This window comes from Mesoplodon densirostris, chromosome 6 (assembly GCF_025265405.1).
Source record: "Mesoplodon densirostris isolate mMesDen1 chromosome 6, mMesDen1 primary haplotype, whole genome shotgun sequence".
Taxonomy (NCBI): Eukaryota; Metazoa; Chordata; class Mammalia; order Artiodactyla; family Ziphiidae; genus Mesoplodon; species Mesoplodon densirostris.
In genome coordinates this window covers 111,007,257-111,031,559 of record NC_082666.1, presented here as the reverse complement: position 1 = coordinate 111,031,559, position 24,303 = coordinate 111,007,257, and the positions used below count along the sequence as shown (strand labels likewise).

At 37.8% G+C, this 24,303-nt stretch overlaps 2 protein-coding genes across 7 annotated transcripts in view; one reads left to right on the top strand and one right to left on the bottom strand.

Moving 5' to 3' along the window:
- The window catches only part of CENPP (centromere protein P), a 242,351-nt gene that overhangs the window by 38,219 nt on the left and 179,829 nt on the right, over positions 1-24,303 (bottom strand). The window lies entirely within an intron of this gene.
- The window catches only part of ECM2 (extracellular matrix protein 2), a 58,711-nt gene that overhangs the window by 2,760 nt on the left and 31,648 nt on the right, over positions 1-24,303 (top strand). For 3 of the 5 annotated variants that reach the window (XM_060102409.1, XM_060102408.1, XM_060102412.1), the window contains exon 1: positions 19,771-19,816. The exons of 1 other annotated variant lie outside the window; for it this stretch is intronic. In XM_060102409.1, coding sequence (XP_059958392.1) covers positions 19,778-19,816 — 39 coding nt within the window. In that variant the 5' untranslated portion in view covers positions 19,771-19,777. Of the gene's footprint in view, positions 1-19,770; positions 19,817-19,997; positions 20,182-24,303 lie in introns of those variants that run through there. One more of the 5 variants, XM_060102410.1, reaches the window with a different exon arrangement.

Genomic DNA, 24,303 nt, shown 5'->3' with positions numbered 1-24,303 from the left:
AAGGAACAAACGGGAAGTTGAATACATGGAGGCATTTCCTGTAGATATTCTTTTAAGAAATTAAGGAGAAAATGGGAAGATAAAATAGATGGCAGTTGGAGGACAGCCAGACAGGATATAGTAAGATTCTTTCTGGCTTACAGAAGCTGAATATATTAGTAGGTGAAGAAGAACAAATTATGATTATGCAAAATGCCATGCTACTGATTCAAGGACAGCAAGATTCCATTGAGACACAGTCACTGCCATCATTGAACACCTGGGCATGAATGTCACACTCTCGAGACAGTTGAGTCATTTAGGTTTAGGTCATGAATACAGAAGAATGGATACCTGGGAGGTGTGAATTCATACACAAGACCAGACTGGCAAATATTAAAGGGCTCCTCCCGATCCACAGATAAGTTTATGAAGATGCTCTCTTCAGTCATGTATGAGAACCTACTTGCTTCTCACACATTTATTTGCTGTACTTTTTGTACCCAAATCAGATTATTTCAGAATAGTTTCCTTGATTTGTATTACACTACAGTAGCACTTCGCTTATCTCAAGAGCGAAGTACATTTAGAAACATACGAAATCACAGAGGACATCATTTTTGGGAATTGTGGTGTATCACGAAACCACTACACCCAAGTCCTTACCATATGATTTCTCCACTCAGAATATTTTCTTCTCTGAAAACTATGGTTTCCACTCATGATATTTCTTGGTTTGTAATCCTAGCCCCACACTTAGACCTGGGTGAGAGTGTATCTCTGGAGTCTCTGAAATGGGCTCCACACTGGTCCTCCTCTGGCTCTCCCCTTCCCACTAAGCAAGGGCCCCACATGCTTTCTCACAGCTAGCACCTCCCCCTCAAGATCATGCTCTGGGCATGCACCTAACACCCCAGAGCTTCCTGCCCTAGTGTCTTAGTTTCCAGGGCCCATGCAGGCCTCTTCCCTGGCTCTATCACCCTAAGGACACACCCAGCTGCTAGTGTGAGCAACCCTAGGCCCAAAGGGTTTGCTTGTATGCAGGTGAGGAGGAACTTGGAAGCATGGGCTGGGTGTCCACACAAGCAGGTCAAAACTTGGGGCAGAACATGGCATGGGGTAGGAGGGAAATGGCCACCATCCTGCTCCTTCCTGAGCCACCATATTCTTGTGGAGGCAAATTCTGAGAAGTTCAGCTTTCCAGGTAGTTATAAAGGATGCTGGACAGGGTAAGAGAATGGAGCCCCAACATAATTTATTTAACTATTTCCTAGCTTGATTTATAATTTTGCTCATTTGTAATATCATATATGAACCTTCATCCGTACTCTTGCCTCAATCCCTTCATCCCTTCCAGCCTCCCCAAATGATTGTTCCTGCAGCACAACAGGAAATCAAACGAAGATGAAATGAAGAAATGATAGGCCCTAGGAACACTTGTTATATCAAATGTAACCTCTTATACTTTACTCAAATCTTAATACAAGGAACGGCACTAATTCATTAGATGTTTCCTCTTACCAAGACTCAGCGGGGACTTCCCTGGTGGTCCAGTGGTAAAGAATCCACCTTACAATGCAGGGGATGCAGGTTCGATCCCTGGTCAGGGAACCAAGATCCCACATGCTGTGGGGGCAATTAAGCTTGTGTGCCTCAACCAGAGCCCACGTGCCGCAAACTATAGAGCCCACGCGCTCTGGAACCTACGCACCACAACTACAGAGCCCACACGCCCTGGAGCCTGTGAGCCACAACTAGAGAAGAGAAAACCCACATGCCACAACTAGAGAGAAGCCTGAGCACCACAGTGAAGAGCCCATGCATCACAGCGAAAGACCCTGTGTGCCTCAGTGAGGATCACACATGCCGCAACTAAGACCCAATGCAGCCCCAAATAAATAATAAAATAAATAGATAACAATCTTAAAAAAAAAAAGACTCGGCACCCCAACATCCTCAAGTGGCATCATTCATTCACTTGAGTTTGTCTCCACACCTAGAAGTAATGCAGAGAAACCCATCAATGTGTCCTCTGCCCGATGTGCTCAGCATGGGGTTGCAGGGTCTGTTCTAGAGATCTGGGAGTTCAAAGGAGGGATGCAGAATTAGTAGACTGGAGGACCCATGGACAGAGAATCTGACCTAGAACTTGCCTCTGTCCATGTCATTTGTTTTACTAAGAATGGCCTCTGATCAAACTCTGCTCAGGGAGTGAGGGAAGTTCCTAGAGATGGGTGGACCTCTATGGTCCCTGTGGTCTGACAATGCCATCTTAAGAAGGCAGAATCAAAGACACATGGAACCTTAGCATTAAAATGATATCATCGAGTCCATGTATCCCTGGGATAAATCCCACTTGATCATGGTGTACGATCCTTTTAATGTATTGTTGGATTCAGATTGCTAGTATCTTGCTGAGGATTTTTGTGACTATGTTCATCAGTGATATTGGCCTGTAATTTTCTTTTTTTTGCGGTATCTTTGTCTGGTTTTGGAATCACAGTGATGGTAGCCTCATAGAATGAGTTTGGGAGTATTCCTTCCTCTGTGATTTTTTGGGAATAGTTTCAGAAGGATAGGTGTTAACTCTTCTCTAAATGTTTGATAGAATTCGCCTGTGAAGCCATCTGGTCCTGGACTTTTGTTGGCTGGAGTTTTTGTTTTTTTTTTTTTTCCGCACTGCACAGCATGCGGGATCTTAGTTCCCCGACTAGGGATCGAACCCGCGCCCCCTGCAGTGGAAGCCTGAAGTCTTAACCACTGGACCACCAGAGAAGGCCCTGTTGGGAGTTTTTAAATCACAGTTTCAACATCAGTACTTGTGACTGGTCTGTTCATATTTTCTATTCTTGATTCAGTCTTGGGAGATTGTACGTTTCTAAGAACTTGTCCATTTCTTCCAGGCTGTCCATTCTTTTGGCATATAGTTGCTTGTAGTTGTCTCTTATGATCCTTTGTATTTCTGTGGTGTCCACTGTAACTTATCCTTTTTCATTTCTAATTTTATTGATTTGAGCCCTCTCCCTTTTTTCTGATGAGTCTGGCTAAAGGTTTATGAATTTTATCATTTCGAAGAACCAGCATTTAGTTTCATTGATCTTTCCTACTGTTTTCTTCGTTTATATTTCATTTATTTCTGCTCTGATCTTTGTGATTTCTTTCCTTCTACTAACTTTGGGTTTTGTTTGTTCTTCTTTCTCTCATTGCTTTGGGTGTAAGGCTAGGTTGTTTATTTGTGATTTTTCTTGTTTCCTGAAGTAAGACTGTATTGCTACAAACTTCCCTCAGAACTGCTTTTGCCACGTCCCATAGATCATTGTGCTTTTGTTTTCATTTGTTGCTAGGTTATTTTTTGATTTCCTCAGTGATCCATTGGTTGTTTAGTAGCATATTGTTTAGCTCCACATGTTTGTGTTTTTTCACAGTTTTTTTCTTGTAGTTGATTTCTAATCTCATAGAGTTGTGGTTGGAAAAGATGCTTGACATGATTTCAATTTTCTTAAATTTACCGAGGCTTGCTTTGTGGCCCAGCATGTGATCTCTCCTGGAGAATGTTCCATGTGCACTTGAGAAGAATGTGTAATCTGCTGCTTTTGGATGGGATGCTCTATAAATATCAATTAAGTCCATCTGGTCTAACATGTCATTTAAGGCCTGAGTTTCCTTACTGATCTTCTGCCTGGATGATCTGTCCATTGAGGAAAGTGGGGTGTTAAAGTCCCCCACTATTATTGTGTTACTGTTGATTTCTCCTTTTATGTCTGTTAACATTTGCCTTATATACTGAAGTGCTCCTATGTTGGGTGCATATATATTTACAATTGTTATATCTTCTTGGATTGATCATTATGTAGTGTCCTTCTTTGTCTCTTGTAACAGTCTTTATTTTAAAGTCTATTTTGTCTGATACTAGTATTGCTACACCAACTTTCTTTTGATTTCCATCTGCATGGAATACCTTTCTCCATCTCCTTACTTTCAGCCTGTACGTGTCTCTAGATGTGAAGTGGGTTTCTTGTGGACAGCATGTATATGGATCTAGTTTTCGAATCCTTTCAACCAGTCTATGTCTTTTGTTTGGATAATTTAATCAGTTTACATAAGGTAATTATTAGTATGTTCTTATTGCCATTTCATTGTTTTGGATTTGTTTTTGTAGGCTTTTTTTTTCCTTTCCTGTTTTGTTTTCTTGTGATTTGATAACATTCTTTAGTGTTGTGTTTGGATTCCTTTTATTTATTTGTGTGTATACCTATTAAAAGATATTTGATTTGTGGTTGCTATGAGGTTTTGATATAGCAGTCTATATATATACATAATTGTTTTAGGTTGCTGATCTCTTAATTTCAAATGCATTTCCAATATCCTGAATTTGTGCTCTCCTCTTCTCAAAATTGCTGGTTTTGATATCATATTTGTATGCAGATGATTTCCTACCTTTACTTTATGTTTGCCTTTACTGGTAAGCTTTTCCATTCGTAATTTTCTTGTTTCTAGTTTTTCAATATCCGTAAATCTATCAGTGTGATACATCACATCAACAAATTGAAGAATAAAAATCATATGATCATCTTAATAGATACAGAAAAAGATTTTGACAAAATTCAACACCAATTTATGATAAAAACTCTCCAGAAAGTAGGCATAGAGGGAACATATCTTAACATAATAAAGGCCATATACGACAAACCTACAGCTAACATCATAATCAACAGGGAAAAGCTGAAAGCATTTCTTCTAAGATCAGGAATAAGACAAGGATGTCCACTGTCACCACTTTTATTTGACATATTTTTGGAAGTCCTAGCCACAGCCATCAGAGAAGAAAAAGCAATAAAAGGAATCCAAATTGGAAAAGAATAAGTACAACTGTCACTGTTGGCAGATGACATGATACTATACATAGAAAATCCTAAAGATGCTGTCAGAAAACTACTAGAGCTCATCAATGAATTCAATAAAGTTGCAGAATACAATATTAATACACAGAAATCTGTTGCATTTCTATACACTAACAACAAGAGATCAGAAAGAGAAATTAAAGAAACAATCTCACTTACCATCACATCAAAAAGAATAAAATACCTAGGAACAAACATATCTAAGGAGATAAAATACCTGTACTCCAAAAACTATGAGACACTGATGAAAGAAATCAAAGATGACACAAACAGTTGGAAAGATATACCATGTTCTTAGATTGGGAGAATCAATATTGTCAAAATGACTACACTACCCAATCTACAGATTCAATGCAATCCCTATCAAATTACCAATGGCATTTTTCATAGAACTAGAACAAAAAATCTTAAAATCTGTATGGAGACACCAAAGACCCCCAAAATAGGCATATCAATCTTGAGAAAGAAAAACGGAGCTGGAGGAATCAGGCTCCCTGACTTCAGACTATACAACAAAGCTACAGTCCTCAAAACAGTATGGTATGGCACAAAAACAGAAATATAGATCAATGGAACAGGATAGAAAGCCAGAAATAAACCCACACACCTATGGTCAATTAATCTATGACAAAGGAGGCAAGACTATACAATGGAGGACAGACAGTGTCTTCAATAAATGGTGCTGGGAAAACCAGACATCTACACATAAAAAAATGAAATTAGAACATTCTTTAACACCATACACAAAATTAAACTCAAAATGGATTAAAGACCTAAATGTAAGACTGGATACTATAAAACTCTTAGCAGAAAACATAGGCAGAACACTCTGAGATAAATCGCAGCAACATCTTTTCTGAGCAGTCTCCTAGAGTAAAGGATATAAAAGCAAAAATAAATAAATGGGACCTAATTAAACTCAAAAGCTTTTGCACAGCAAAGGAAACCACTGACAAAATGAAAAGACAACCCACAGAATAGGAGAAAATATTTGCAAACAATGTGACCGATAAGGGATTTGCCTCCAAAATTTACAAAGAGCTCATGCGGCTTAATATCCTAAAAACAAACAACCCAATCAAAAATGGGCAGAAGACCTAAATAGACATTTCTCCAAAGAAGATATACAGATTGCCAACAAACACTTGAAAGGATGTTCAACATCACTAATCATTACAGAAATGCAAATCAAAACTACAATGAGATATCACTTCACACCGGTCAGAATGGCCATCATCAAAACATCTACAAATAATAAATGGTGGAGAGGGTGTGGAGAAAAGGGAACCCTCTTGCCCTGTTGGTGGGACTGTAAACTGATACAGCCATTATGGAGAACAGGATGGAGGTTCCTTAAAAAACTAAAAATAGAACTACCATATGACCCAGCAATCCCACTACTGGACATATATCATGAGAAAACCATAATTCAAAAAGAGACATGTACCACAATGTTCACTGTAGCACTATTTACAGTAGCCAGGACATGGAAGCAACTTAAGTGTCCATCAACAGATGAATGGATGACGAAGATGTGGCACATATATACAATGGAATATTACTCAGCCATAAAAAGAAATGAAATTGGGTTATTTGTAGTGAGGTGGATGGACCTAGAGTCTATCATACACAGTGAAGTAAGTCAGAAAGAGAAAAACAAATACCATATGCTAACACATATATATGGAATCTAAAAAAAAAAAAAGGTTCTGATGAACCCAGGGACAGGACAGGAATAAAGACGCAGACATAGAGAATGGACTTGAGGACACGGGGAGGGGGAAGGGTAAGCTGGGATGAAGTAAGAGAGTAGCACTGATATATATACACTACCATATGTAAAATAGATAGCTAGTGGGAAGCAGCTGCATAGCACAGGGAGATCAGTTTGGTGCTTTGTGACCACCTAGACAGGTGGGATAGGGAGGGTGGGAGGGAGATACAAGAGGGAGGGGACATGGGGGTGTATGTATGCATATAGCTGATTCACTTTGTTATACAGTAGAAACTAACACAAAATTGTAAAGTAATTATACTCCAATAAAGATGTTTAAAAAATACAAAAATGGAAGTATTTAGAATTAAATATATTAAAAGATGTATACAGTCTCTCAAAGAAACTTATAGAACATTACTGAACACAACTGCTTACTTGAAGGAACACCTACAGGTTAAATTTTTGATAATTTGGGCACAAAATGAAAAATGACATAATGGACTATAATGGATGGCATTTAAAAAAAAGAATCCATAAGTTCATGCTGATAGCAAAAACATTCAAAAGGAGGGTGGGAAGGATGGAAAGCTCTTCTTCACAAAAGAAAGCCACCAAATAAGAAGTGAATGATGGAATTTCAAATCACTGTTTTGCAACCTCCATAGTAAGAACTGATCATCAATGGATGCTAAAATCATTTGGTGAAAGATTATAGGGAACAGACTGTGTCATATAATGTCATCCAGTAGGTTATTTATTAATTTCAAAGGAAAAAGGTCCCTTTTCAAAGGTGAAATTTGGCAGACAGCATCTTAGTGAGGAGATCAAACTTAACATCAGCAACAATGAGACATCAGATCAAGTATGTTCTGAGGTGAGCACTGAGCAGGGAACAGTACCTTTCATCCAATATATCTGCCAAAAACTTTAACCAAAATCTAATCATGAGGAAAGAATAACCTATCCAAGTTAAAGATTTACAAAACAATTTACAAAACGTTCTTAAAAAATGTCAATGTCATGAAAGACCAAAAAAGACCAAAAGAGAGAGAGAGAGAGAGAGAGAGAGAGAGAGAGAACTGGAGAACTGCTGCTTTAGACTGATGAGACTAAACATGTCAGGACTTCCCTGGTGGTGCAGTGGTTAAGACCCGGTGGGCTTCCTTGGCGGCGCAGTGGTTGAGAGTCCGCCTGCTGATGCAGGGGACATGGGTTCATGGCCCGGTCCAGGAAGATCCCACATGCCGCGGAGCAACTAGGTGCCACAGCTGCTGAGCCTGTGCTCTGGCACCTGCGAGCCACAACTGCTGAAGTCCGTGCACCTAGAGCCTGTGCTCTGCAACAAGAGAGGCCACCTCAATGAGAAGCCCATGCACCGCAACGCAGAGTGGACTCTGCTCGCTGAAACTAGAGAAAGCCCGCACACAGCAACGAAGACCCAACACAGCCAAAAATAAATAAACAAATAAATAAAGATACATATCAACTAAATTAAAAAAAAATGGGCAGAAGACCTAAATAGACACTTCTCTAAAGACAATATACAGATGGCCAAGAGGCACATGAAAAGATGCTCAACATCACTAATTATGAGAGAAATGCAAATCAAAACTACAATGAGGTATCACCTCACACTGGTCAGAATGGCCATCATCAAAAAATCTACAAACAATAAATGCTGGAGAGGGTGTGGAGAAAAGGGAACCCTCCTACATGGTTGGTGGGAATGTAGATTGGTACAGCCACTATGGAGGACAGTATGGAAGTTCCTTAAAAGCTAAAAATAGAGTTACCAGATGATCCAGCAATCCTACTCCTGGGCATATATCCAGAGAAATCCATGGTTCGAAAGGATACAGGCACGCCAATATTCATTGCAGTGCTGTTTACAATAGCCAAGACATGGAAGCAACCTAAATGTCCATTGACAAATGAATGAATAAAGACGATGTGGTACATATATACAATAGAATATTACTCAGCCATTAATAGAATGAAATAATGCCATTTGCAGCAACATGGGTGGAACTGGAGATTATCATACTAAGTGAAGTAAGTCAGACAGAGAAAGACAAATATGATATCACATATGCGGAATCTCAAAAAAAATGATACAAATGAACTTATTTACCTAACAGAAACAGACTCACAGACTTCGAGAACCAACTTATGGTTAACAGGGGGGAAGAGTAGGGGAGGAGGGATAGATTGGGAGTTTGGGATTGACATGTACACACTGCTACATTTAAAACAGATAACCAGCAAGGGCCTACTGTATAGCACAGGGAACAGTGCTCAATATTCTGTAATAACCTAGGGACTTCCCTGGTGGTCAGTGGTTAAGACTCCGTGCTCCCAATGCAGGGGACCCGGGTTTGATCCCTGGTCAGGGAACTAGATCTCACATACCGCAACTAAATATTCCACATGCCACAACTAAAGATCCTGCATGCAGCAACGAGGATCCTGCGTGCTGCAACTAAGACCCAGAGCAGCCTAAATAAATTCTGTAATAACCTAAATGGGAAAAGAACTTGAAAATGAATAGATACATGTACAACTGAATCACTTTGCTGTACACCTGAAACAAACACAACATTGTTAATCAACTATGCTCCAATATAGAATAAAAATTAAAAAAAAGAAAATCCCTTAGCCCAGAAAAAAAAATGATATCATTGAGTTCAGTGTCTGAGAATTACCTTCTGCAGCATTTCCAATAGAATGTCATCTGGTTTCTACTAGAATACTTTCAGTCTAGTGGACTCAGCATCTCAGTAGGCAGCTCAGTTGGACACTCTAGTTATGAGAAAGGGCTTATGTTTTTTAAACTCAGCCCAAATCAGCCTGTCTGTATCATCTGTCCATTGATTTTGGTTCCAGTCTCTGGAGCACAACAGAACAAGTCCATGGCCTGTTTTAATATCTACAGTTTCTTCTGTCTTTGTTCCTCAGTCCCTCTAAATTCACCTGGCAGGGCCACTTCTCTCAAAAATCAAGTAGCCAAATGTGAATGAATTCTTGTGCTACTTTCTGTTCCATTGGTCTATTGATTTTCCTCGTGTTATTACCAAACTGTCTTAATTACTGTAGCTTCTTATAATAAGACTTGATATTTAGGACAGAAAGTCCTTTAGCCTTGTTCTTCTTCAAGAATGGCTTGGCTATTCTTTGGTCTTTGTATTTCCATGTAGATTTTAGAATTTGTCTAGTTTAATAAAAACAAAAAAATACATCTTTTTCTTTAATTCTCTAACCATAAAAAGACACAATTGATTTTTATTTATTAATTGTATACCTGGAAAACATGTTAGATGATTTAATAATTTTTCTGAAAGTTATTTCAGATTTTCTTTTTCTTTTTCTATTGAGGTAACATTGATTTTTAACATTATGTAAGTCCCATGTGTACAACATTATATTTCTACTCCTGTATACCCTGCAATGTGCTCACCACCGAAAATTTATTTTCCGTCTGTCACCACACAGTTGAGCCCTTTTACTCATTTCACTCTCCCCAACCCCTTCCCGCCACCATTTCAGATTTTCTATGTATACAACAATTTTACCTGGGCTAATCAGAGATTTTTCCTTCTTTTACTTAATTTTCTTTTTAAATAAATTTATTTATTTGTTTTCGGCTGCGATGCTGTGGGCTGGCTTTCTCTAGTTGTGACGAGCGGGGGCTATTCTTTGTTGTGGTGCGTGGGCTTCTCATGTGGTGGCTTCTCTTGTTGTGGAGCACAGGCTCTAGGTGTGCGAGCTTCAGTAGTTGTGATGTGCGAGGTCAGTAGTTGTGGCCCATGGGCTTAGTTGCTCCATGGCATGTGGGATCTTCCTGGACCAGGGCTCGAACCGGTGTCCCCTGCACTGGCAGGTGGATTCTTAACCACTGTGCCACCATGGAAGTCCTTAATTTTCTACTTATACCTTTAAAACATTTTTTTCTTTTTCTTGCTTTACTGCACTGGCCAGGACCTTCAGTGGGCCTGCTTGTCTTATTCCCAGAAAGGGAAAACTTTCAATATTTCAACACTGAGTATTTTTTAATAATAGCTTTACTGAGATATAATTTATATATCATTAAATTCACCCTTTTAAAGTATACAATTTAGTGTTTTTAGTATTTTCATAGTTGGGAGCCATCATCACTACCTACTTTTGGAACATTTTGGTGACTCTATAAAGAGACCCTGTACCCATTAGCAGTCACTCCCCATCGTGCCATCCCAACTCTTACCCTCCTCACTCCAACAACCACTCGTCTACTTTCTGCCTGTATGGATTTGCCTATTATGGACATTTCATATAAAAGAGTCATACAATATGTGGCCTCTTGTGACTGGCTTCTTGCACTGAGCATAATCTGTTTGAGGTTCATCCATGTTGAACACGGATGCATCAGTGCTTCATTCCTTTTTATTGCTGAATAATATTCCATTGTAGAAACAGACCACACTTTATCCGTTCATCAGCTGATGGATATTTGAGTTGTTTCCACATTTTGGCTGTTATGAATAGTGTAGCTACACAATTCAAAATTCGTGTACAAGTTTCCATGTGGATTTATGTTTCCACTTCTCTTGGGTATATAGCTAGGAGTGGAAGTATGTTGTTTTTTTGTAGATAACTCTGACAGACTAAGGAGTTCCCTTCTATTTTAGTATGGTAACAGCTTTTTCTCTCTTCCTTCTTTAAACATTAAGGTGACAATATAATGTTTGGATTTTATCCTTAAATCAACCAGGTATTTCTTAAATAAACCTAGTGTAGTCATGATATATTATCCTATTTATATACTGCTAGATTTGGTTTGCTAATATTTTACTTTTGAAAAAATCTATGTTCACTAGTCAGACTGATCTATAATTTTCCTTTCTTGTAATGTCCTTGTCAGGTTGCAGTATGGTATGGTTATGCTGACCTTAAAGAATTGTTTGGTAGAATTTGTTGATTAATATAGGCCTATAGTATTCTTTGTGGGAAGGTTTGAAATTATGGATTCAATAGTAGACAATTCAGATTTTCTATTTCTTCTTCTGACAGTTTTATTAAATTGTCTTTTTCTAGGAAGTATCCATACTGTCTAAATTTGCTGGCATAAAGTTGTTTATAATATCCTCTTATTTTAACTGTTTTCACTCTGTAGTAATAGAAATTTTCCTAGTCCTCATACTGGTGACCTGTGCTTTTTCCCTTTCTCCTGCATTATTCTTGCTACATATTTTATTAGTTTTGCTAAAAAAATTTTTTGGCATTGTTGATCCTGTCTCCTGCATGAATTTTTCTATTTCATTGATATTTTTGCTTTTAATATTTTTGACAAACACTGCCAGGGCAAAAAGGTGCTCATGAACCCTCTCAGATCTAAACCCAGTGATTCCTTATGGTCTTTTTTTTAACCTCATCAACGATTTTAAGATGTTTTTAAATAGTGATCCAGTTTTTTTAGTTGTCTTTGATGGGAAGGTTGGTAGAATCATCCAATCCTCCAGTACTGGATATAGAAAACTGAAAATTTTAACTGTGTATTTAAAAAGTTTATGCTACATATATATATTACCTCTTCAAAAATACTAAAATCATTTAAAAAATAGTGGCAGGTAAATGGACATTTTACATATTTCCGGTGGGGGTATACATTACTAGAATGTTTTTGGAAAGCAATCTGGAAAAATGCACCAAAACTCAAAAAGGGGAAAAATCCAAATGTCCACTGATAGGGGAATGTATCATGGCATATTCATACATTAGTACTCCACTTAAATGTAAATATTCCTCTGAGAGGGTAAATTCAAAAGCACTGTCACACTTCAGTGTGAGTTAGCTGAAAAGGCATTTAACTATGGCACCAGGAAGGGATATAGAATAGGCCTGAAGCAAGATAAGACTCCCATTTCTGAGAGGGGAAACTTAGCTTTATCTGAGCAACTACACCCTTAAAAGAAAGACTAACTCATTGAAAATATTGAAAAGGTAACTTTACTCAAACACATGTTTTGGAGTTGGAACCCATGCTGGCTGTGCTTGTAGCCTGGGCACTCAGGGACCTGCTGACACCCTGTTTGGTGACCAACACCAAACTCTGCAGAGTGGCTGTCAGAGCCAATGCTTTAGAACAGTTATGGCTGCAGTAATAAAAAAGAGGAGAACACCAGTACCAGCATTTCCCATGTACTACTGTGGTTAACATAGTTTCTGCAGGACTCATGTAACAGTCCATTAACCCACAAGATTTTAGAGCAGGGACCTCAGAAACTGTATAATCTGGTTCTCCGCAACTTTGCCAATCTTGGTATGATAATCTTGGCTATTCCTCTATGCTGCTATTTAAGTTTCTTCTTTTTCTGATTGTTTAAAGTTTTTTTAAAAAAAAGTTATTCTTTTTTTTCTGATATGGTTATGAAAAGCTCAAAACATTATAAAAGTACAGAATTACATACTAAAATCTTCCCATAATTCCATCACCCAAAGATAACCACTAACAGTTTGTTGTTTATTTCTTCTAATTTGTTCTCTAGGAAGATGCTAAATTGTATACATTAAAAGAAGGGAACATAATTAGCACGTGTACTATTTTAAAATTTCTTTCTTCCTCTTGGTATATTGTGGACAATTTTGCATGTCTGTATAACAGTTACTTCAGTCTCTCTACGTAGCTTTATGGCAGCCTACTGTTCCCTATCAGTATATAACTGGTTAATTCCCCTTCCCCCTTGGGAACAATGCTTCAAAGTACTTTCCTAGAGGCACACTTGTGCAGAGAAAGATGTGTTTCTACAATGGATTCCTAGAAGTGAAATGCTGGGACAGAGTATAGCTATTGTTAATTTGTCCTGTTTCTTATTTATCTATTTATTTGGCTCTGCCGGGTCTTAGTTGTGGCACATGGGATCTTTAGTTGCTGGCATGCGGGCACTTTTAGTTGGGGCATACGGGCACTTTTAGTTGCGTCACGCGGGATCTAGTTCCCTGACCAGGAATTGAACCTGGGCTCCCTGCATTGGGAGCGTGGAGTCTTAACCGCTGGACCACGAGGGAAGTCCCTATCCTGTTTCTTTTGAGGACAACTTAACAATAGCTATACTCTGTCCCAGCATTTCACTTCTAGGAATCCATTATAGAAGAGTTTCTCAGGCTCACAGACTTAGAGAACAAACTGATGGTTATCACGGGGGAAGAGTGGGGGGAAGGGATAGTTAGGGAGTTTGGGATTGACATGTACACACTGCTATATTTAAAATGGATAACCAACAAGGACCTACTGCATAGCACGAGGAACTCTGCTCAATGTTATGTGGCAGCCTGGATGGGAGGGGAGTTTGGGGGAGAATGGATACAAGTATAGGTATGGCTGAGTCACTTTGTTGTGCACCTGAAACTATCACAACACTGTTAATGGCTATACTCCAATATAAAGTAAAAAGTTAAAAAAAAAAGAATATAAGTTTCTGTTTGCCCTAAGCAATGTGTCCAATACTACTTGTCACCCACATTTTTTTCCTCCCAAAACAATGTATATATTTCAAATCAGGCCACATTTTTTTTTTTGTGGTACGTGGGTCTGTCACTGCTGTGGCCTCTCCCGTTGTGGAGCACAGGCTCTGGATGCGCAGGCTCAGCAGCCATGGCTCACGGGCCCAGCCGCTCCGTGGCATGTGGGATCTTCCCGGACCAGGGCACGAACCCGGATCCCCTGCATCGGCAGGCGGACTCTCAACCACTGCGCCACCAGGGAAGCCCAGGCCACATTTTTTTTTTTTTTTTTAACAATACATTTTAAATTTAATATTTTTTTTCTTTTTTCTTTTTCTTTTTTTTATTTTTTGCTTTATAACAAATTTAATCAGTTATACATATACATATGTTCCCATATCCCCTCCCTTTTGCGTCTCCCTCCCATCCTCCCTATCCCACCCCTCCAGGCGGTCACAAAGCACCGAGCTGATCTCCCTGTGCTATGCGGCTGCTTCCCACTAGCTATCTACCTTACGTTTGGTAGTGTATATATGTCCATGCCGCTCTTTCACTTTGTCACAGCTTACCCTTCCCCCTCCCCATATCCTCAAGTCCATTCTCTAGTAGGTCTGTGTCTTTATTCCTGTCTTACCCCTATGTTCTTCATGACATTTTTTTTCTTAAATTCCATATATATGTGTCAGCATACAGTATTTGTCTTTCTCTTTCTGACTTACTTCACTCTGTATGACAGACTCTAGGTCTATCCACCTCATTACAAATAGCTCAATTTCATTTCTTTTTATGGCTGAGTAATATTCCATTGTATATATGTGCCACATCTTCTTTACCCATTCATCTGATGATGGACACTTAGGTTGTTTCCATCTCTGGGCTATTGTAAATAGGGCTGCTATGAACATTTTGGTACATGTCTCTTTTTGAATTATGGTTTTCTCAGGGTATATGCCCAGTAGGGGGATTGCTGGGTCATATGGTAGTTCTATTTGTAGTTTTTTAAGGAACCTCCATACCGTTCTCCATAGTGGCTGTACCAATTCACATTCCCACCAGCAGTGCAAGAGTGTTCCTTTTTTTCCACACCCTCTCCAGCATTTATTTTTTTTATTTTTTTTTTTTTTTATTATTATTATTATTTTTTTTTTTTATTTTACAAATTTAATCAGTTATACATATACATATGTTCCCATATCCCCTCCCTTTTGCGTCTCCCTCCCACCCTCCCTATCCCACCCCTCCAGGCGGTCACAAAGAACCGAGCTGATCTCCCTGTGCTATGCGGCTGCTTCCCACTAGCTATCTACCTTACGTTTGGTAGTGTATATATGTCCATGCCGCTCTTTCACTTTGTCACAGCTTACCCTTCCCCCTCCCCATATCCTCAAGTCCATGCTCTAGTAGGTCTGTGTCTTTATTCCTGTCTTACCCCTATGTTCTTGATGACATTTTTTTTTAAATTCCATATATATGTGTCAGCATACAGTATTTGTCTTTCTCTTTCTGACTTACTTCACTCTGTATGACAGACTCTAGGTCTATCCACCTCATTACAAATAGCTCAATTTCATTTCTTTTTATGGCTGAGTAATATTCCATTGTATATATGTGCCACATCTTCTTTACCCATTCATCTGATGATGGACACTTAGGTTGTTTCCATCTCTGGGCTATTGTAAATAGGGCTGCTATGAACATTTTGGTACATGTCTCTTTTTGAATTATGGTTTTCTCAGGGTATATGCCCAGTAGGGGGATTGCTGGGTCATATGGTAGTTCTATTTGTAGTTTTTTAAGGAACCTCCATACCGTTCTCCATAGTGGCTGTACCAATTCACATTCCCACCAGCAGTGCAAGAGTGTTCCTTTTTTTCCACACCCTCTCCAGCATTTATTGTTTCTAGATTTTTTGATGATGGCCATTCTGACTGGTGTGAGATGATATCTCATTGTAGTTTTGATTTGCATTTCTCTAATGAGCAAAGATGTTGAGCATCCTTTCATGTGTTTGTTGGCAGTCTGTATATCTTCTGTGGAGAAATGTCTATTTAGGTCTTCTGCCCATTTTTGGATTGGGTTGTTTGTTTTTTTGTTATTGAGCTGCATGAGCTGCTTATAAATTTTGGAGATTAATCCTTTGTCAGTTGCTTCATTTGCAAATATTTTCTCCCATTCTGAGGATTGTCTTTTGGTCTTTTTTTTTTTATTTTGGCATTTTATTTTATTTATTTATTTATTTTGCTTTATAACAAATTTAATCAGTTATACATATACATATGTTTCCATATCCCCTCCCTTTTGCGTCTCCCTCCCACCCTCCCTATCCCACCCCTCCAGGCGGTCACAAAGCACCGAGCTGTTCTCCCTGTGCTATGCGGCTGCTTCCCACTAGCTGTCTACCTTACGTTTGGTAGTGTATATATGTCCATGCCGCTCTTTCACTTTGTCACAGCTTACCCTTCCCCCTCCCCATATCCTCAAGTCCGTTCTCTAGTAGGTCTGTGTCTTTATTCCTGTCTTACCCCTATGTTCTTCATGACATTTTTTTTCTTAAATTCCATATATATGTGTCAGCATACAGTATTTGTCTTTCTCTTTCTGAGTTACTTCACTCTGTATGACAGACTCTAGGTCTATCCACCTCATTACAAATAGCTCAATTTCATTTCTTTTTATGGCTGAGTAATATTCCATTGTATATATGTGCCACATCTTCTTTATCCATTCATCCGATGATGGACACTTAGGTTGTTTCCATCTCCGGGCTATTGTAAATAGGGCTGCTATGAACATTTTGGTACATGTCTCTTTTTGAATTATGGTTTTCTCAGGGTATATGCCCAGTAGGGGGACTGCTGGGTCATATGGTAGTTCTATTTGTAGTTTTTTAAGGAACCTCCATACCGTTCTCCATAGTGGCTGTACCAATTCACATTCCCACAAGCAGTGCAAGAGTGTTCCCTTTTTTCCACACCCTCTCCAGCATTTATTGTTTCTAGATTTTTTGATGATGGCCATTCTGACTGGTGTGAGATGATATCTCATTGTAGTTTTGATTTGCATTTCTCTAATGAGCAAAGATGTTGAGCATCCTTTCATGTGTTTGTTGGCAGTCTGTATATCTTCTGTGGAGAAATGTCTATTTAGGTCTTCTTCCCATGTTTGGATTGGGTTGTTTGTTTTTTTGTTATTGAGCTGCATGAGCTGCTTATAAATTTTGGAGATTAATCCTTTGTCAGTTGCTTCATTTGCAAATATTTTCTCCCATTCTGAGGGTTGTCTTTTGGTCTTCTTTATGGTTTCCTTTGCTGTGCAAAAGCTTTTAAGTTTCATTAGGTCCCATGTGTTTATTTTTGTCTTTATTTCCATTTCTCTAGGAGGTGGGTCAAAAAGGATCTTGCTGTGATTTATGTCATAGAGTGTTCTGCCTATGTTTTCCTCTAAGAGTTTGATAGTGTCTGGCCTTACATTTAAGTCTTTAATCCATTTTGAGCTTATTTTTGTGTATGGTGTTAGGGAGTGATCGAATCTCATACTTTTACATGTCCCTGTCCAGTTTTCCCAGCACCACTTATTGAAGAGACTGTCCTTTCTCCACTGTACATTCCTGCCTCCTTTATCAAAGATAAGGTGACCATATGTCCGTGGGTTTATCTCTGGGCACATTTTTTTTTAAAGACTTTTCTTTAGAGCAGTTTCAGATGCACAGAAAAATTGAGAGGAAGATTACAGAGGTTTCCCATATATCCCTAGTGCCCCCCATCACACAGCCTCCCCGATTATCAACATCCCCCACTAGAGTGGTGCATTTGTTATAACTGATGAACCTATACTGATGCATCATAATCACCCAAATCTATAGTTTCATTATGGTTCACTCTTGGTGTGTACATTCTATGAGTTTAGACAACAGTATAAACATGTGTATCCACCATTATGATATCATACAGAGTATTTCCACTGCCCTAAAAATCCTCTGTGTTCCACCTATTCATTCCTCCCACCACCAACCCCTGGCAACCACTGACCTTTTTACTGTCTTCATAGATTTGCCTTTTCCAGAATGTCACATAGCTGGAATCACATAGTACAGAACCATTTCCGAATTGCTTTTTTTACTTAGTAATATGCATTTAAGGTTGCTCCATGTCTTTTCATGGCTTAATAGCCCATTTCTTTATAGCACTGAATAATATTCTATTGTAGGATGCACCACAGTTTATCCTTTCACCTACTGAAGGACATCTTGATTGCTTCCAAGTTTTGGCAACTATGAATAAAGCTGCTGTCAACATCTGTGTGCAGGTTTTTGTATGGACATAAGTTTTCAACTTATTTGGGTAAATACCAAGGAGCATGACTGCTGAATTTTTCTAGGAAACCACCAAACTACCTTCTAGAGTGGCTGTACCATTTTGTACTCCCACGAGCAATGAATGAGAATTCCTGTTGCTTCACATTCTCACCTGCATTTGGTATTATCAGTGTTTTGGCTTTTGCAATTCTAATAGGTCTGTAGTGGCTTCTCATTCTTGATTAAATTTCCAAAGCTCTTTTCTGATTGTGGGTAGGTATTTTCGGGGGGAGATGAGGAGAACTCCTATCTCTAATGTTAGAATCTTTGCAAATGTTTGGTAATCTTGGGCTACCTGCTTATGTTAAAAACACTGACCCAAAGCTCTGAATGTGTGGGTGGAGATAGATAGTCAACTTTGTGCTTGTACTGGGTTGAGCTAGTCTGGATTCTGAAGATGGGGATTCCCTTTTCTACTAGAAACCCAAGGCCAAGTGGATGAGAACATGGGTTCAATTTGGGGGTAAATGCCTAATACTTTGAACAAATGATGGAGACATCAGGAAGGTTGGGGTCATATGCCCTGCTTCTCTTGAGTACAGTTTCCCAACGAATCTCACCATTCCCAGGATCTATAATTTCTAAACCTGGAACACCCTCAGAGTTACCTTGTCTCATACATGTTTTGTTGTCATCTGCCAGACAGAGTCTATGTACCTTCAATCTTCAAGGAATTTCTCAACATTTCTTGTCTTCTAATAGTACTAATTATTTTGTAGTGCAGTGTTACATTTTTAAAAACAAACATAGTTTTTGTTATTTTTAGGAATTTGGGTGGCCCATGTGCTCAGTCCATCATCTTGATTTGATCTATCCAGGTCATGTTAAGATTTTGGAAAAACAAAAATGTAGCTTCTCTCTGTCAAGTAATTTAGACCCATGAGGTAAGTAAGAATTAAAAAAAATAGATATTATAATTACCTAGTCTACGACAGGCATTTTGTATGTGCTATTCATTCTATCTGCACAAAAATTTGAAAGATAGATATTACCATCCCAGCTGTACAAAGAAAAAACTTTAGTCACAAACAGCAGTAAACTCACCCTAGGTCCCCTATAAGCAGCACTGTGGGCCAGGAACCTTGATCTGTCTCTGATCTGCTTATTTGCAGATGAAAAAACTGAGGCTGAGGTAGATAACTAATTTGCCAGTTACCTTAATCAGAAGCCTCATAGCTCCCTTGCATATTTTCTTCTTATTGCTTAAGGTTGGAAGTTACATAATATCAATGACATTAATACGTAACAGCTTTCTGTTTTGTTGACAATATTGTGTGTGAGACTGGTGTGGCCGGCAGAGGGCCGATCAGAGAGTTAAATAACATTAACCCAATTAAAGGCATTACAGGAATGCACAGTCCTCTAACTTGGAACGTTAAGATTTTTAATGTAAGTAGTCTATGAAAATCATGCATTTCTTAATCAAGCTCCACTTTTGTGCTTCCAATTCCGCCTTCTCAGTCTACAGACTAATGCTTTTTTCCCCCTCTGCTGCTTTCCACTTTTCCCATGATTTAGAACAAATATTTGCCTTGGTAACTATTTTCCCTGGTTACTCCCTTGGCTGATCTTCTGCACAAAGAACCGAAAGGCATGTATCCCCAAGGGAAGCAGTTATTTTAGATTTTGCAAAGAAGTCAGTTAACAATTTTCAACATTCCCTTCTTTGTTTTAAAGAAAGCTCTGGTTTTGTTTCATTTTCATCTGGAGACTTAAATGACACCAAGCAAAGCCTACTTAGTTTAGATTTCCAGGTAAAATGTTTTAAATTTTAAGTTTCTACTAAAGCATGTGGAATGGTTTTAATATTTAGCTGTTTTATGTTGCAAATATGTTTAACCCTTGAGGAAATAAGCTCTTACTAATAGATTTTAAAAGTTTAAAGTGTACATTATTTTGTTTACTTGTTTTTTTCAGGATGACTACTTCCGAAGTATTTAAAACTTTATGAAATTAGGATTCAATATATTTTTATATGTTTAAATAGAATTACATGCTCAATAGAAGTATAAGTTGGTTTGAAATTTTCATTCTTTTCTATTTTTAAGTCCTAAAAGAGCATGAAGGATTAATTAAAAATGTTTTTCATTTTAAGCCTATAGAGTGAAGTTAAAAGGGATAATAGGCATCTCATGGCTTTATGTAGAAGTTTAAAATTTAATTTAAACCCTTTTAAAGCTTACTTAAGACAGATGACGAAGAATTTTAATGGAAAATAAACAATAAGTTAACCAAGATTTACAGATGATATTTAATGTTGGGATAAACACAATAAATGCTAAAATGAAAGAAAATTTTACTTGATCAAAATAGTACCTACAGTGATTAGACCTATTGTGTCATAAAAGTTTACCTCTAGAAACATATTCACTCAATTATAAAGTTGTTTTTGGAATAAATATAAAAGGCAATGTGAAATTCAATAAATCACTGAAAATAACAAAGGCCAAGGCATCAATGATAAAATTAGTATTGAGAGGCCATTTCATAAACACTATTTAAACATTTCAATTAGACTATTTAGATTCTGATTTTCTTAAAATTAAGATAGCTCTGTAAATTTATTTTTGTACATATCTATTTAGATTTCTGGAAAAGTAAAAGTGAGCCAATTTGGGAGGGGGTGGAAGACAAAGAGGGATGGGGATAATGGGAGAAGGGTGAGCTTGGGCAATGCTCAGCTAAGTAAGAGGCTCAGGGACAACACGATGCCTGAGACCCTCATGAAAGTTTATCTCCAGAGCCCTTAGATCCAGGGCCTGACTCCTCATAAGTCTCACCTACCACAGGACGGAGAGTCACATATATGACTGTCAAAGCAAGAAAATCTCCATGTACAGGTTTTATGTAGAGCACAGAATTTATGCCCTCTGTCAGAGCTCACTTCCCCTGCCACTCAGCAAATTCTACTTCTACCCTGTCTCACAGTGAAACTTTTCATGTTGCTTTCCCCTGCTGCTGTTGCTATTTCTTCCCAACATATTACCTTGCTCTCTGAATGGACTTTGACAATTTTAGCCGCCAATCAGCTAGGGGATTTGCTCCTCCCTTACATTTTGCATGTTAGTTTTTCTAAAACTAATATAGATTACGAAAAGTTGTTCTAATGTAGTTTCATTTCAGTGACCTACAGTAAAGGGTTTGAAATGACTGCAGTAATTAATGTACCTATATACTGAAAAAGAGATTGCATGCTGAGGTTAGTTGACACGAAAATAACTTAGAGGCTGCTATTTGTTGAGCCAAGGTAAAATGGTGACAAGTCAGCATATGATCCAAGTACATCCTGACTACAGGAGGATAATTCTGGCAGATGAAGTTATAAAAAGAACTGAGATTCAAGAGCGCAAACTAAGCAGATATCACTCTTTTCCTCTTACCAAATACCTAGACATAAGAGAAGATATATTACAAACAAATATACACATGGATATATAGCTACAGTAGGAAATAAGAAGGGGAGCTTCTGGTGAGATAGAAACTGTGAGGAATCCTTCAAATACAGAGAGAAGATGGGAATGAATTTAAAGAGGAAAACCATAGCCTTGAATAGGTATGGGAGAGAACTGTGTAAAAAGAGCTTGTGTGGAAAAGAAAGAAGTCATTAGAGTAGAAGATCCTAAGAAGGATACAATAAGGAAAAAAAAAAAACCCCGTACATTATAGTAGAACTTCTGAATATTAAAAATGAGTTCAAAATCTGAAAAAAAACTTCTACAGAGAGAGGAAAAAAGATTTATTACAAAGAGATGAGAATCAGATTCAATTTAAACTTTTCATCAGTAACAGATATAAGAAACAAATGGAACAATACCTATGAAGTATTGAAGGAAAATTATTCTAAAATCATAATTCTATTTCCAACCAAACAAAATGATATTTTCTGACATATAAGAATTCAAAACTTTTACAACCTAAAACATTCTCTTAGAGAAAAATGATATATTTCAGGGAAATAAAACTAATCTGAGGGAACTCATGCTTCTTATAATGGCAGACTATGCAATTCAGACCATTCAGCCTGCTGACAATAATTAGAAAAAAATAGGAAAAATAACAGGGCCAATATTTGGGATAGGACTGGAATCCTAAGAGGTCTGGAACAGCTTTTCTTCTGGAGGCATCTGTGGAACCAAAAGAGGAGACTGAGAAGCTTAGTATAGCTTTAAAACAGCCTCTCAAGTCAAGACAGAAACAAAACTCAAGGAATGGGGCCAATCAAGCAGCAGGGGTGGCAGGGAAAAGTGATACAGATGAAATCACCAGGTTTTGGTTTGGGACTTAAAGTATAATTATTAATTAGTTATAGTGAAACTCAGCTTCAAATCATTCAATTTATGATTTATAGTGCCCTTAACCTCATGTCCGAATGTAAATCCTTTTAGGATAAATAATAAATATATCATTGTAGGCTTCAAAGTATATTCACAATTTTTCATATACAATGGCTGGCAATCAAATGCCATCAGGCATAGGAAGAAACAGAAGAAAATGGCTAGAAACCTAGAAAGAAATAACAGACAATAGAAATAGACATATAGAATGTCCTAAAATGGAGTTTTCAGACTCAGACTTAAATAAATGTGATTAATATGTTCAAAATGTGAAAAACAAGATTGAAAATTTCAGTAGAGAAACAGAAACAATAAGAACCCACTGAAAACCCGAAAAACTAAAAAAACACAATAACAGAAAAATAGAAGTCAATGGATGGATTTAATAGTAGATAAACCACAGCTGAACAGATAATTAGTGAATGGAAGGGAGGTTAGTGGAATAACCAGGATCAATCACAGGGCGAGAGAAGGATAAAAAATACAAGAGAGGGAAAGTGACATTAAAGACATAATGAGAAGGCTATCATACGTGTCACTGTAGTTTTGAAAAGAAAGAGGAAAGAGAAGTAAGAAAGTATTATTTGAAGAGGTAAGGGCTAAGAAGTTTCCAAATTTGATAAATATCAGTCCACAGATTCAAGAAATGCTATGAATCCTATATAGGATAAAAACAAGTAAATCATATCTACGTACAACAGAGTAAAACAGCTGAAAACCAAAGCCAAAGAGAATATCTTAAAAGCAACCAAAAAAGTTACTTTTAAAGGAGAAATAATTAGATTGACAGATGACTACTCAACACAAAATTTGGAAACAAGAAGACATTGGAATGAAATCTTCCAAATGCTGAAAGAAAACACCTGTCAACCTAGAATTCCATATTTAGCAAATACATCCTTTCAGAATGAACATAAGATATAAACATTTTCATATGACCAACAAACAAAAGAATTGGTCATCAGCAGTCCTGTACTAAAGGAATTACTAAAAGGTATTCTTTTAGGAAGAAAATAATCCTGATAGAAGGCTGGAAATGCAGAAAGAAATAAGAAGAAAGAAAAAGGATAAATGTTTAGGAAGATCTAAATCAGTGGTTCTTAAATGGAGGCAGGCTGACTCCTTCCACCCCCAAGACACATCTGATAATATCTGAAGACATTTTTGGTTGTTATAACTGAGAGGAGGTATCTACTGGGTAGGAGCCAGGGATGCTACTAAATATACAAAGGCCAGCCCCCCCACCACAAAAAGGAATTATTCAACCCAAATGTTAATAGTGCTAAGGTTGAGAGAGCCTGATCTAAATGAACTTTTAGCATAAAATAATAATCTTTTGAGGGTTTAACATATATAAAGAATTAAAGTATATGACAAAAGTAGTATATGTTCTAGGATGAGGTAAGTAAAGTTAAAGTCCAGAAAGAGGTAAAGGTACTAATTTATATTAGACTTGATAAGTTAAGGATGTATGTGGTAATCTCTACAAAGAACTTTATAGCAAAAAGTATACAATTACTAATGGAATAATAAAAACTAAGC